Genomic DNA, 15,809 nt, shown 5'->3' with positions numbered 1-15,809 from the left:
TTTGGTCCTGTAAAACTGGTGGTTTACATAATAGATTAGGGCATAGGAGGAAAATAATGTAGTCAAGTGTGGGATCTGAGAGTCAACTGGGTTGAAACCTGGCTTGCCCATTTACTAGCCATGTGGCCGTGGGGTAATTATTTAATCTCTCTGTGCTTTAGTGTCCTCATCTGTAATTAAGAAGAATAAGGCCAGGCATGGTGACTCATGCCTATAATCCCAGCACTTTGGGAGGCTGAGAAGGGAGAATCTCTTGAGACCAGTAGTTTGAGAGCAGCCTGGGCATCATAGTGAGACCTCATTCCTACCAAAAAAAAAAAAAAAAATTAGCCGGGCATGGTGGTGCATACCTGTAATCCTAGCTACTTGGGAGGCTGACACAGGAGAATCACTTGAACCCTGGATGGGGAGGTTGCAATGAGCCAAGATCACGCCACTGCACTCCAGCCTGGGCAACAAGAGTGAAACTCCATCTTAAAAAAATAAAAAGTATATGAAAAAGAAAATTCGCTTGAATACAAGGCACAGCTGGGTACAGTGGCTCATGCCTGTAATCCCAGTGCTTTGGGAGGCTGAGGTAGGAGGATGGCTTATGGTGGGAGTTCGAGGCCACAGTGAGCTATAATCCTGACACTGCACTCCAGCCTGGGCAGCAGAGTGAGACCCTGTCTCTAAAAAATAAATAAATAAATAAATAAATAATTTTAAATCTTTTTTTAAAAAATTACTTTCTTTCGTTTGTGTTAGGAAAGCAAAATTATGTTTTGCCTTCCAAATTGTAAATAACAAATACCCTTTTTGAGATTATGCTTGGTTTTTTTTTCTTCTTTCTTTCTCCTCTCTCTCTCTCTCTCTCCATCCTCTGAGACAGCAAGGCCCATGCCTCCACTGAGAATCATTGCCCTAAATTAAGCTGGTACAATTCCAAGGTCATTAAATTTATCAAAATGATTCTTCCAACAGTGTGGTCTCTTTATTAGCATATCAGCATCAGCTGGGAACTTATTAGAAATGTACATGCACCCCACCTCATACCTACCGAATCAGAAACTCTTGGGGTGAAGCCCAGCAAGCTGTATTTAGCCAGAAGGCTTCAGCCTTCTAGGTGATTCTAAGGCATGGAGAGAACCAATTTACTTATTTATTTTATTTAAGCATTTTTCAATTTTTATGGATGCATACAAAGTATATATATTTCTGGGGTATATGTGATATTGTGATACAGGCATACAATGTATCATAACTACATCAGAGTAAATGAGCTGTTCATACTCTCAAGCATTCATTATTTCTTTGTGTTACCAAGACTCCAGTTGTACTCCCTCAGTTATTCTGAAAGGTACAGCAAACTATTGCTGACAGTAGTAACCCTTTTGTGCTATCATTCATTCTTCCTGTTTTTCAAATCCATTCATCATCCCCATTCTTCCCACTCTCCATCCTTCCCAGCCTCTGGTAACCATCCTTCCTCTCTATTTTCTTGAGTCCAGTTATTTAAATTTTTAGCTCAAATGAGTAAGAACATGCAAAGTCTGTTTTCTGTGCCTGGCTTCATCCTTGTTTTTGCATATGGCAAGATCTTATTTTTTTAATGGTGGACTAGTACGCCGTCGTGTATATGTGCCATAGTTTCTTTATTCATTCGTCTGTTGATGGACACTTAGGTTGCTTCTGAATCTTGGCTGTTGTGAACAGTGCTGCAACAAACGTGGGAGTGGAGATAACTCTTCAATAGGTTGATTTCCTTTATTTTGGGTATATACCCAGCAATAAGATTGCTGAATCAACTGGTAGTTCTGTTTTTAGTTTTTTGAGGAACCTCCATACTGTTTGGAGAGAGCCAATTTAGTAGGCTGTACTTATTATTCTTCAACTTTCCCCATTCTTTCTGTAACAGCTGCTCGCACACATCAGCTTAAAAAGTAAGCGATACTTTTTTTCATCTTTATTGTGGTAAAATGCACATAACGTAAAATTTACCATTGTAATAATTTTTAAGCGTATGATCCAGTGTCTTTAAGTACATTCGTAATGTTGTGCAATCATCATCAGCACTCATCTCCAGAACTCTTCTCATCTTGTAAAACTGAAACTCTGTACCCATTAAACAATAACTCTCCATTTCCCTATCCCCCAGTCCCTGGCAACCACCATTCTACTTTTTGTCTTTATGATTTTGACTGCTCTAAGTACCTCATACACGTGGGATCATGCAGTGTTTGTTTTATTGTGAATGCCTTACTTCACTCACCATAATGTCCCCAGAGTTCATCCATGTTATAGTGTTTGTCAGAATTTCCTTACATTTAAGGCTGAACAATATTCCATTGTATTTTTTTTTTTTTTTTTTTTTTTGAGACGGAGTTTCACTCTTGTTACCCAGGCTGGAGTGCAATGGCGCGATCTCAGCTCACTGAAACCTCTGCCTCCTGGGTTCAGGCAATTCTCCTGCCTCAGCCTCCTGAGTACCTGGGATTACAGGCACGCGCTACCGTGCCCAGCTAATTTTTTGTATTTTTAATAGAGACGGGGTTTCACCATGTTGACCAGAATTGTCTCGATCTCTTGACCTCGTGATCCACCCGTCTTGGCCTCCCAAAGTGCTGGGATTACAGGCTTGAGCCACCGTGCCCGGCCCTCCATTTTATGTTTATACCACATTTTGTTTCTCATTTTTCCACCAGTGAACACTTGGGTTGCTTTCGTATTTTAGCTATTGTAAATAATGGTGCTACAAACATGGATGTGCAAATATCTCTTTGAGACTCCGATTTCTGCTCTTTTGGATATATAAACCCAGAAGTGGAATTGTTGGACATAAGGTAGTTCTATTTTTAATTTTTTGAGGAAATTCCATACTGTTTTCCATAGAAAACAACACCTATGCACAGGAGTTCCAATTTCTTCACATCCTCACCAACGCTTACTCTGTCTTTTTGATAGTAGCTATCCCAATAAGTGCAAGGTAGTATCTCATGGTAGTTTGATTTGCATTTCTCTAATGATTAGTGATATTGAGCATCTTTTCATGTACTTATTGCCCATTTATATACCTTCTTTGGAGAAATGTCTATTCAAGTCCTTTGCCGATTTTAAAAATCAAGTTGTTTGGGGGTTTTTGGTTGTCATTGCTATATTTTAGGAGTTTTCTATGTATTCTGGATATTAATGTTTATCAGATATATGAATCACAAACATTTTTTCCATTTCATGATTGCCTTTTTACTCTGTTGACATTGTGTTTCTCTGTTTGATTCTGTCATCACCTATTCTGTCCCAGAGATACTGTCTTTCGATGAACAAAATTTTTCCATTTTTATAAAACCTAATCTGTGATTTTTTTTCTTTTGTTTTGTGTGTCTTTGATTTCATATCCAGGAAATCATTGCCAAATCCAAGGTCATGAAGTTTTTGCCGTGTGTATTCTTCTAAGAGTTTTATAGTTTTGGGTCTTCTTACGTTTAGGTCTCTGATCCACCTTGAGTTAATTTTTGTATATGGTGTTAGATAAGGCTCCAACTTAATTATTTTTCATTTGGATATGCAGTTTTCCCAGCACCATCTGTTGACATGACTATCCTTTCCCATTTGGTCTTGCCATTCTTGTCAAAAATCCTTTGACTGTATATGCAAGGGTTTCTGGGCCATCTTCTATTCCATTGATCTATATACCTGTCTTTATATCAGTACCACATTGCTTTGATTACTGTAGCTTTGTAGTCAGTTTCAAAATGAGAAATTGTGAGTCTCTAACTTTGTTATTCTTTTTCAAGATTACTTTTGCTATTCAGGGTTGCTTAAAATTCCATATAAATTTTAGGGTGGGTTTTCTATTTTTACAGCAAAGGATATTGGGATTTTGATAGAGATTGCATTAAATCTGTAGATCACCTTGGGTAATATAGACATTTTTAAATGGATAATTTTTAACCCAAATGAAATTGTAATGTAAACAACCATACTACTAATAATAAACATATTAAAAAGTAATTGATTCAACTGAATAATGTAGAAGATCAGAACAAGCAAGTATTTTATAGAAAAAGAAGAAAATATAGCTGTCTTCTGCTTTTTCAGGAGTCTGTTTTTCTGGGATGGGTATTTTCAGATTAATATTATGTTCTTAGGAGGATGGATGTGAAAGCAAAATATTAGTCTTATTCCTAACCTGCCAGGTCTGAAGAACATTGTAGTCCAAGGAGAAAATCTGTTCTAAAAGCAATTCATGTGCATAATCAATAGTAAGGCACAGATAATAAGCGGACTTGGGAAATGATAAAAGGGACAAGAAGTAAAATTCAGTCATGAAATGGAGAAAACATAAAGGACGAAGATGACAAAATGGGCATTTATGAAGAGAGGGAACTGCAGAGAGAGACAGGCAGTGAACTGGGAACTTGGGGAAGGGTTTTATAGAGGAAAGAAAGAAATAGAGGGCAAGAGATAGAATAGAAGGTGATGAGGAAAAGAAGGCAATGAAGAAGATGCTGGATGTTTCCAACACAAAGAAACAATAAATGTTTGGGAGGATGGGATGCTAATTACCCTGATCTGATCACTATACAGTGTATGTATTGAAACGTCACTGAATATGCACATATTATTATGTGATATACATGAATATGTATATATTATGTGCCAATGAAATAAATAAAATAAAAAAGTAATTCCCAAATAATTAGAAAATTTTAAAAAGAGAGAGATGAGATGGGGCATTGAGTGGGAACCTGGTTATGGAAATCTGCTGCTGCCCTCTTTTCCTTAGGAATGCAAGACTTTAATTATCTCCATACCAACTGCTTTGATATCACGCTGGAACTGAGTTGCAACAAGTTTCCCCCACAAGAGGAGTTACAGCGGGAGTGGCTGGGTAATCGGGAAGCCCTAATCCAGTTCCTGGAAGAGGTAAAATCTCATTTGTTAACTTTCATGTTTGCAAAAGGAAAAGTGCTTCTCGGTGGCAGGGAAGGTTTCACTGGTTTGGGTCTGACTTTTGCTTTGACTCAGTTCAATAGATCTTGGCTTCTTCTACCAATGAGATTTATTCTTTCAACATTATTGAGCAGCCAGGCACGGTGGTTCATACCTGTAACCCCAGCACTTTGGGAAGCTGAGATGGGAGGATCACTTGAGCTCACTTGAGCTATGTTTCCCAGGCTGGTCTCAAAGTAGCCTGGGAAACACAGCTAGACCCCACGTCTACTTAAAAAAAAAAAAAAATTAGCCAAGCATGGTGGTGTGCTCCTGTAGACCCAGCTACATAGGAGGATGAGGTTGGAGGATTGCTTGTGCCCAGGAGGTCAAGGCTGCAGTGAGCTGTGATCAAGCCATTGCACTCCAGCTTGGGTGGCAGAGCAAGACCCTTCTCAAAAACAAATTATCAAGCACAACTATCTGTCAGAAACTATACTGTATGCTTGGAATTATGAATAAAGAAGAAAATATCCCTGCCCATATGGAACTTACCTTCTAGTGTGGAGAGACAGGCAGTAAGAAATAAATTATATAACATGTTAAAAGAAAAATGGTATGAAGAAAGTCTTACAGAGGAAGTGACATTTAAACAAAAATTTCAAGGAGGTGAGGGAGAGAAACATGCAGATATCTAGGGATAAAAGGAATCCTTGAAATGGACCCAACAGCAAATACAAAATCAACAAAAACATATGAAAAATGCCAACATCACTAATCATTAGAGAAATGCAAATTAACACCACAGCGAGATCCCACCTCAAATTGATTAGAATGTAAAGTAGTGCAGTCATTATACAAAACAGTTATGGCAATTCCTCACACAATTAGAATTCCTATATGCTCCAGCAATGACACTTTTGGGTATATGTTCAAAACAACAGAAATAAGGGCCTCAAAGAGATATTTGCACACCCATATTCATAAAGCATTATTTATAATAGCCAAAAAGTGGGAGCAACCCAGTGTTCACTGGTGGATAACTGTATAAATGAATGTTGTATATCCATACAGTAGACTATTATGCAGCCTTAAAAAGGAAGGAAATCCTGATACATGCTACAGCATGGATGAAACTTGAGGACATTATGCCGAGTGAAACTAGCCACCCACAAAAAGACAAATACTCTATTATTCCACTTATATGAGGTACTTAGAGTAGTCAAAATTATAGAGATGGAAAATATTAATAGAATGGTAGTTGCCAGGTGTTGGGGGAGGGCAGAATGGAGAATCATTGTTTAGTGGATATCTGGTTTTAGTTTTTCCAGATAAAAGAGCTACGCAGATGGGTGGTGGTAACGGTTGCACAACATTACAATTTTTTTTTAAACAGAGTCTTGCTCTGTCGCCTAGTCTAGAGTTCAGTGGCGCGATCTCGGCCCACTGCAACTTCCGTCTCCTGGGTTTAAGTGATTCGCCTGTCTCGGTCTTGTGAGTAGCTGGGATTACAGGCATCCACTACCATGCTTGACTAATTTTTTTGCATTTCTAGTAGAGACAGGGTTTCACTGTGTTGGCTAGGCTGGTCTCAAACTCCTGACCTCAGGTGATCTGCCCACCTCAACCTCCCTAAGTTTGGGGATTACAGGTGTAAGCTACTGTGCCCGGTTAAATGTATTAATAACATGAAACTGTATACTTAAAATGGTTAAAATGGTAAATCTTATTTTATGTGTATTTTATCACAATCTATCACAGCAAAGTAACAAAACAAAACAGAAAGCCAGGACACCAATGTGGCTGGACTGATCTCAGAAGTAAGGGAGAGGAAAGGCGGTTGGAGATGGGATCAGAGAGCTAACACGTAGCTTTACAGACAGAGCATCACAAGAACTTTAGCTTTTGCTCAGAGTGCATTAGGTTTTGAGTAGATAGAATAGGGACATGATTTGAGTCAGGCTTTAGCAGGATCACTCTGACCACTCTAATTGCGAAGAGGTTAATTGGGACAGGGAGAGAGGCAAAGACACCAATTGGACTATTACCTTATTCTCTGTGAAGATAAAATGCACAAACATACGAGAAAGGGCTTTGAGACTCTAAAACACCATACAAATGTTTTATGATCATAACTATATACTTGTTCCTGCAGGTTCACCAGGGCATCAAGGGAATGGTGCTTGATGAGAATTATAATAATCTTGCTAATGCTGTCATTTCTGTCAGTGGGATTAACCATGATGTCACTTCAGGTAGGTGGTTACTGCTTAGGGTCAGGAAGGATGCGTTCACTCCCTCATCTTCTTCAGCATAATCAAGGGGCCAGTTAGTAAGCCAGCAGGGGTGTCAAGGATGCTGGGAGTCAGGGAATGGAAAAAAGAAGGGTAATGAAAACAGAGACAGTAAATTAAGAGGCTAGATCAAAAACCAAGATGTTTTCATGGAAACGCTTTTGCTTCTGGTGCAAACAATCCCTGGGAGGTCAGTACCAGGAACGACTGATGTAAATGTCACTTCTCGTCAGCATTCAGGAGTCGCTACCGTGTACAATTTTGTTAGGGTTATTTTCTGGGGTTAAGCCTGTTAATAGCTCACATACTGCTATGAAATTGGGTAGAAAGAGGACTGTAAAACCGATAGTTAGCCTTGTCGCTGACTTGGCATTTCCCTACACCTCCACTGGGAAAGTTAGCAAGATTCTTTCCATCATAGACTTACTGTGGGGCAAGATTGATGGTGGAGGTGGATCTTAGAGCTACCCAGAGCCTCCTAGGAGGGCACAGAATTATCTCACGGCAGAATGGTGTTGTAAACTGACTTAGCTCAGTTTGATCATGCACAACTCACAGCGTTTTTTGTTTTATTTTGCTTTTAATGAATAGCAGTAGTTACCAATGGTTACAGTTACGGGTAAGTGAGATTTGCCTAACTCCCCACCCTTTTTTCTTTTTTTTGGAAAGGAGTATCATTCTGCCACCCAGGCTGGAGGGCAGTGGTGTGATCTCACTGCAACCTCTGCTTCCCAGGCTGAAGCCATCCTCCCACCTCAGCCTCCAAAATAGCTGGGACTACAAGCATGTAATACCATGCCTCGTTAATTTTTTGTATTTTTTGTGGAGATGGGGTTTCACCATGTTGCCCAGGCTGGCCTCTAGCTCCTGGGCTCAAAAGCCTCCCAAAGTGCTGGAGATTGCAGGTGTGAGTCACCACACCCAGCCCTCCCCACAACCTTAATACCAGGAAGTCTCACCCAAAGTTTACTGCACTAACATTTATTACCAAGTAGCCATTTCCCAGTTCCTCCGATCTGTTTAAGCTGAATGAACTCTCAGCTTTCTGTTCTTTAAAGCAACCTCAATGCATCTTACATGAAAAGTTCATTCAGGGCGAAGGTAGTGTCTAAAGGCAGAATCCTATAGCCTCACAGTGAAGTGTCAGACAACCAGAGAGTCTGTTTAGCCCAATGTCTGGACATAGGACTGTTTAGGAATCCCAACTCAGGAACCATCCTTTTAATCTGTTTTTGCTTCTTTCTTTTTTTAAGGAAATGTTTCTCAGTCATAGGAATCATTCTTATGAGCACAGCCTTCTTCGGGGCTTGCTAGATTCTTCTGTTTTTGTTGTTGTTGTTGTTAGACATAAAACCTGGGCTGGAGTGCAGTGGTGTGATCTCGGCTCACTGCAACTTCTGCCTCCCTGGTTCAAGGGATTCTCCTGTCTTAGCCTCCCAAGTAGTAGCTGGGATTATAGGCATGCGCCACCACACCCAGCTAATTTTTGTACTTTTAGTAGAGATGGGGTTTCACCATGTTGGCCAGCCTGGTCTCAAACTCCTGACCTCATGATTTGCCCGCCTCGGCCTCCCAAAGTGCTGGGATTACACTTGTAAGCCACAATAGCTGGCCTCTATTTTTTTTTTAGGTGGTGAGGTTTCACTATGTTGCCCTAGCTGGTCTCCCAACTCAAGCAATTCTTCTGCCTCAGCCTCCCAAATAGCTGGGATTACAGGGTCTCACTCTAAAGCCTGGGCTGCAGTACAGTGGTGCAATTAGGGCTCGCTGCAGCCTTGACCTCCCAGGCTCACTCGATCCTCCTGCCTCAGTCTCCCAAGTAGCTGGGACTACAAGTGCATACCACTATGCTCAGCTAATTTTTTTTTTATTTTTATTTTTTACAGAGACAGGGTTTTGCCTTGTTGCCCAGGCTGGTCTTAAACTTCTGAGCTCAAGGGATCTGCCTGCTTCAGCCTCCCAAAGTGCTGGGGTTCCAGGAGTGCACACCTAGCTTTTGCTAGATTCTTATGCTCTGTCCAAGCAAGTGTGGGAATGTCTCTAAAACAGTCTAGCCAGTCAGCATGTATTGCTGGGCACAGTGGCTCACGCCTATAATCCCAACACTTTGGGATTTGAGTATCTGGAGGTCCAGGTGAAAGGAACACTTGAGGTCAGGAGTTCAAGACCAGCCTGGCCAACATGGTGAAATCCCCGTCTCTACTAAAACTACAAAAATTAGCTGGGTGTGGTGGTGTGGCCTATAGTCCCAGCTACTTGGGAGGCTGAGACACAAGAATCGCTTGAACCCAGGAGGCGGGGTTTGCAGTGAGCCGGAATCATGTCATTGCACTCCAGCCTGGGCACAGAGTGGGACTCTGTCTCCAACAACACCACCACCACCACCACTAATTTCTCCAATAAGTGCCTACTTTCACCAACCATTATGTTAATTAACAAATTATTAGGCTGGGCATGGTGGCTCATGCCTGTAATCCCAGCACTTTGGGAAGCAAAGGTCAGGAGTTCAAGACCAGCCTGGCCAATGTGGTGAAACTCCATCTCTACTAAAAATAAAAATAAAAAAATTAGCTGGGTGTGGTGGTGGGCACCTGTAGCCCCAGATACTGAGGAGGCTGAGGTAGGAGAATCGCTTGAACCTGGGAGATTGAGGTTGCAGTGAACCAAGATTGCACCATTGCACTCCAGCCTGGGCAACAGAGTAAAACTCTGCCTCAAAAAAAAAAAAAAAAAAAAATTCATTTCACCGGTGAAAAAACCCATTATATGTAACTTAGCAAAGCATCTAGTGTTGATGAGAGAGAAAGCTAGCTGAAGCCTTGAGAGTAGCTGTATCTGGAATGGGGGCTAACCACTTCAGGATGCAAGTCCCAGTTCAGAAAATGACAACCCCTGGGGTGTCATTTCAACTATCCAATACAAGTACAATAACACATTGCCTTTGCTGCAGTACTTTAAATTAAATTACAGACACTATTTATTAGGGGGCAGAAAAAAGACTTTCTCATTATTGTTTGTCTCAAGGTTTATTGTCTTTGTTATTTCAAATATTCATTGCTATATACTTAAAATGAATTTTAAAGTCACTGTCATAATTGAGTCAAAAGGGATGGAAAGTCACTAGCCAAAATGCTCTTTCCCTGTTGCAGAAAAACAGCTTCTTTTGAAGTTTATTTTTCCTTTGCCATATTTTTGAAGGTGATAAAAGAATTTTTTTTTGTTCTTTGAGACAGAGTCTTGCTCTGTTGCCCAGGCTAGAGTGTAGTGGGGCGAGCCACTGCACGCAGCCCAATAGAAGAAATATTAAAAATAGGATTCTCACTGGACACAGTGCCACACATTTGTAATCCCAGCACTTTGGGAGGCTGAGCTGGATGGATTGCTTGAGGTCAAGAGTTCAAGAGCATCCTGGTCAACATAGCGATTTCTCTACAAAACATAAAAATAACAAAATTAACCAGGCACAGTGGTATGTGCCTATAGTCCCAGCTATTTAAAAGGCTGAGGCAGGAAAATCGCTTGAGTCCAGGAGTTCAAGTTTGGAGTGAGCTGTGACAGCACTACTGCACTCTAGCCTGGGCAACAGAATGAGACCCTGTCTCAAAAAAAGAGAGAGGACTCCCAAAATCGTATCTTTACTGGTCCAGCCTTCCCACTGAATATAAGATTACACCCATACAACACCACTGACAGCTTTTTGTCGAACCCAGGGCCTCCACGTTCAGTCGTGCAGGTTTTGCACTGTACATCTGTGTAGCTTTTCCATGCTTCTGATCCTGTCTGTGCTTGAGTGCTCACAATTTCATAAAGCAGACCATTCCTTTTTTTTGTAGCTCTGTTTCTCTCAACAGGTTTGTCGTTTGCTTATTTATTTATTTGAGACAGAGTCTTGCTCTGTCACTCAGGCTGGAGTACAGTGGCACAATCTCGGCTCACTGCAGCCTCTACCTCCTGCGTTCTAGCAATTCTCCTGCCTCAACCTCCCAAGTAATTGGGACTACAGGCATGTACCACCACACCTGGCTAATTTTTGTATTTTTAGTAGAGACAGGGTTTCGCCATGTTGGCCAGGCTGGTATCAAACTCCTGACCTCAGGTGATCCACCTGCCTTGGCCTCCCAAAGTGCTGGGATGACAGGTGTGAGCCACCGCACCCGGCCTCAACAGGTTTTATTTCTGTCTAATAAAGTCTGCCTCCCTGCAATTTAAACCCATACATCTTATTCTTATTTCTTTAGATAGACACCATTTCTTCATAGTGACCTTTCGAATATCAAAACTGAGATCTCACGTAGTTTCTTTATTAGGCAAACATTCAGAGACCTTTCAGCATTTCCTTTCTCCTAGTGTTCCTTTACTGGAGATAAGTTTTTATTAACTAAAGGGTCTAGAATTACACTTAACAGTTTCAATGTGGAGCACAGTAAAACTCCTGCTTCCTAGGGGCTGATCCCGTACTTCTATTAAGATAGCCCACAAATGATTTAAATCTTTGCTAGTTTCATGCTATTAAGAAAAGTCACAGGCCAGGCACGGTGGCTCACGCCTGTAATCCCAGCACTTTGGGAGGCCAAGGCAGGTGGATCACCTGAGGTCAGAAGTTTGAGACCGGCCTGACCAACATGGTGAAACCCCGTCTCTACCAAAGGTGCAGACATTAGCTGGGCAAGGTGGTATGTGCCTGTAATTTTAGCTACTATGAGGCAGGAGGATCTCTTGAACCTGGGAGGTGGAGGTTACAGTGAGCTGAGATCGTACCACTACACTCTAGCCTGGGCAACAGAGTGAGTCTCTGTCTCAAAAAAAAAAAAGAAAGAAAGAAAAGCCAGGACGGGTGCGGTGGCTCACGCCTGTGGTCCTAGCACTTTGGGAGACTGAGGCAGGAGATCACTTGAGCCCAGGAGTTTGAGACCAGCCTGGGCAACATAGTGAGAAACTGACTCTATTTATTTATTTATTTATTTTAAAAAAGAAAAGCAAACGGGCACAGTGGCTCACACCTGTAATCCCAGCACTTTGGGAGGCTGAGGCAGGCAGATCACCTGAGTTCAGGAGTTCAAGATTAGCCTGGCCAACATGGTGAAACCCTATCTCCACTAAAATTACAAAAATTAGCTGAGCGTAGTGGCCTGCTCCTGTAGTCCCAGCTACTCAGGAGGCTGAGGCAGGAGAATTGCTTGAACTCGGGAGGTGGAGGCTGCAATGAGCCGAGATCATGCCACTGCACTGCAGCCTGGGAGACAGAGCAAGATTCCGTCTAAAAAAACAAAAGCTTGTAGTCAGCTAAAAATCCCAGCTTATTTTTATATGAAGGTCCCATTTGGGGCAGTTTTTTTTTTTTTTTTTTTTTTTGAGATGGAGTCTTACTCTGCTGATCTGGCTGGTGTGCAGTGGCGCGATCTCAGCTCACTGCAACCTCCACCTCCCAGGTTCAAGCAATTCTCCTGGCTCAGCCTCCTGAGTAGCTAGGATTACAGGCGCCAACCACTATGCCCAGCTAATTTTTGTATTTTCAGTAGAGACAGAGTTTCACCATAATGGCCAGGCTGGTCTCAAACTCCTGACCTCAGGTGATCCGCCCACCTTGGCCTCCCAAAGTGCTGGGATTACAAGTGTGAGCCACTGTGCCCAGCCTGGGGCAGGTTTTTAATCAGTAGACTGAGTTATATCCTTGTGACTTTCAGGTGATCATGGTGATTACTTCCGGCTGCTGCTTCCAGGTACCTACACTGTCACTGCCAAAGCACCTGGGTTTGACTCACAGACAGAGACTGTGACCGTGGGTCCTGCGGAACCAACATTGGTGAGTTAGGTTGAGCTTGATGGTGTACTGTAAAAGTCACTTATAAAGTCTTTTTAGGAGCACAGTGTCTCACTCTGTCACCCAGGCTGGAGTGCAGTGGTGCCGTCATGGCTGACTGCAGCCTCAATCTCCCGGGCTGAAGCAATCCTCCCGCCTCAGTATCCCAAGTAGCTGGGAATGAGTATAAGTTTACACCACCATGCCAGCCTAATTTTTCTACTTTTTGTAGTAAGAGGATTTCACTGTGTTGCCCAGGCTGGTCTTGAATTCCTTGGCTCAAGCAATCTGCCCGCCTCAGCCTCCCAAAGTGCTGAGATTACAGGCATGAGCCACCACCCTTGGCCCTTACAAAATCTTAAGTGATTATACACCTCTAATCTTTGCCCAGCTTCCTTCTTTCACTATTTTTTAAAGGATTAATTGCTTGCACATTTTAACTTTTGTTCTGTTGCCCTCCTGTTTATCCTTCCTCACTTCCTTTTGGTTTTTCCTCTTCTGTTTTTTTTTTTTTAGATGGAGTTTCACTGTTGTTACCCAGACTAGAGTGCAATGGCACGATCTTGGCTCACCGCAACCTCCACCTTCTGGGTTCAAGCAATTCTCCTGCCTCAGCCTCCCGAGTAGCTGGGACTACAGGCGCGCACCACCATGCCCAGCTAATTTTTGTATTTTTAGTAGAGACAGGGTTTCACCTTTTTGACCAGGATGGTCTTGATCTCTTGACCTCATGATCCACCCGTCTCGGCCTCCCAAAGTGCTGGGATTATAGGCATGAGCCACAGCGCCCAGCCTTCCTCTTCTGTTTAACATAACATAGTGATTTAAAGCACTGCCTAGTTCTAAATTCAGCTCATTTACCCACAGACCTTGGACAAATTACCTAATCTCTCTCCTTCTCAGTTTCTTTCTCGGTAAATTGGTAATAATAGTGCTTCCTTCACAAGAGGCTGAAATGAGAATGTCCACATAAAGCCAAATCAATGTATGTAGGGGCCAAATCAACTCTCAAAAGGCAGATAAATTAGAGAAAAGGTATACCAATTTATTTAATGTGCATGCACAGGAGCCTACAGAATGAAGACCCAAAGATACAGGGGAGATTGTCCATTTTTATGCTTAGGTTCAACAAATTAGATACAGCTAGGTATAAATGCAATTGGACAAAAAGGTATCAGCTAATGCTATGTACTGAGTGAAGAAATCTAGCAAGGCCTGTCTGTCCGGATTCTTCTGGGCTCTCTGAGCATGCATTTCTTCCTTCTGGGTATGGGTCAGTATCCTCTCTGAAAAAAGGGTCTTACGACCTACAGTCAAACAAGGTAGAATCTTATGACTTATAGTCAAACAAGGTAGGTTAGATAGGTTCTCCTCCTCCTCCTTCTCTTCCTCCTCCTCTTCTTCTTTCTTTTTTCTTCTTTCTTTGTAGAGACAGGGAGTGACTCTGTCCCTCAGGCTGGAGTGCAGTGGCACAGTCATGGCTTACTGCAGCCTCAGACTCAAGAGATCTTCTGCTTCATCTTCCCAAGTATCTGGTACCACAGGCACATGCCACCATGCCCAACTAATTTTTTTTTTTTTTTTTTGAGACAAAGTCTCACTCTCTTGCCCAGGCTGGAGTGCAGTGGCTCGATCTCAGCTCACTGCAACTTCTGCTTCCTGGGTTCAAGTGATTCTCCTGCCTCAGCTTCCCAAGTAGCTGGGACTACAGGCTTGTGCCACCATGCTTGGCTAATTTTTGTATTTTTAGTAGAGATGGGTTTTCACCATGTTGACCAGTCTGGTCTTGAACTCCTGACCTCAAGTGATGCACCCTTCTCGGCCTCCCAAAGTGCTGGGATTATAGGCATGAGCCACCGCACCCAGCCCAATTTTTGTTGTTTTTTGTAGAGACGGGGTTCTCTATGTAGCCCACTCTGGAGTACAGTGGTACAGTCATGGCTCACTGCAGCCTTGAACTGCTGGCCTCAGGAGATCCTTGCACCGCGGCCTCTCAAAGCATTGGGATTACAGTCGTGAGCCACTGTACTCCTTCAGCCTAGACTGTGCTCTGACTAAATCAGATAAATTCTTTAAGACCAGTTTTTACAGAGAAGGGCAGTGGGCTTACATTCTTCTGTGCCACCGGCAAGGACTGTCACCAGAGGGCGCTCTACCATCCCTTCTGGTGATCCGTGGGCCCTGATGTTGCTTTCCACTCAATGCTGCAAAGAGCCAGCTACTCTTCAAGATTCAACTCTCCAGGGCTTTATTTTATAGATAGGATGAGAAGCAGAGAACTTCTTTGATTTTACAGCCTGGACCTTTTCAGTTTTGGTTGTATTAGGACCTCAGAGCTAAAGGAGCTCAGGGGTCATGGACACTAATCCCCAGATTTCTCAAAGGAGGACAAAATAATGAGGCAGTCCTACTTAACGGCTATCTACAATCTCATTTCCCAAAAGTCAGCCTTTCCTAGGGCCGCCTCATGCCTTCTGTACACAACCCTAGAGCTTAGTAGACCCTCCCACCCGCTTTCCCAATTAACATGATGCAGTCAAGGCACGCTTGTCTTTTACTATTTATTGAATAGTTACTGTGTGTGACGTGCTATGAGAGCTTTCCAGCACTGTCTCATTTAACCTTCACAACAACCCTGTGAGGTAGATGCAAGTATCCCCATTTGCGGCTTAAAGAAGATAAAAGAAACTTGCATAATATCACATAGCAAGTTGGTGGGAGCCAGGATTTGAACCTACATCAGGCTCTCTGGCTTCCTTCTTAGCCAGTGTGTTACAGGACCTCATACTAAGTGTACAACCTGT

General features: G+C 42.5%; 1 protein-coding gene across 1 annotated transcript in view; it reads left to right on the top strand.

The window, feature by feature from the left end:
- The window catches only part of CPN1 (carboxypeptidase N subunit 1), a 39,185-nt gene that overhangs the window by 20,108 nt on the left and 3,268 nt on the right, over positions 1 to 15,809 (top strand). Inside the window, exons 6-8 of the mRNA XM_009010126.4 lie at positions 4,766 to 4,905; positions 7,067 to 7,166; positions 12,890 to 13,008. Of these exons, the coding sequence (XP_009008374.1) occupies positions 4,766 to 4,905; positions 7,067 to 7,166; positions 12,890 to 13,008 (359 nt within the window). The remainder of the gene's footprint in view (positions 1 to 4,765; positions 4,906 to 7,066; positions 7,167 to 12,889; positions 13,009 to 15,809) is intronic.

The sequence above is a fragment of the Callithrix jacchus genome, chromosome 12 (genome assembly GCF_049354715.1).
Source record: "Callithrix jacchus isolate 240 chromosome 12, calJac240_pri, whole genome shotgun sequence".
Classification (NCBI taxonomy): Eukaryota; Metazoa; Chordata; class Mammalia; order Primates; family Cebidae; genus Callithrix; species Callithrix jacchus.
Note: the sequence above shows the minus strand (reverse complement) of the source record. Positions and strands in the feature narration are given on the sequence as shown.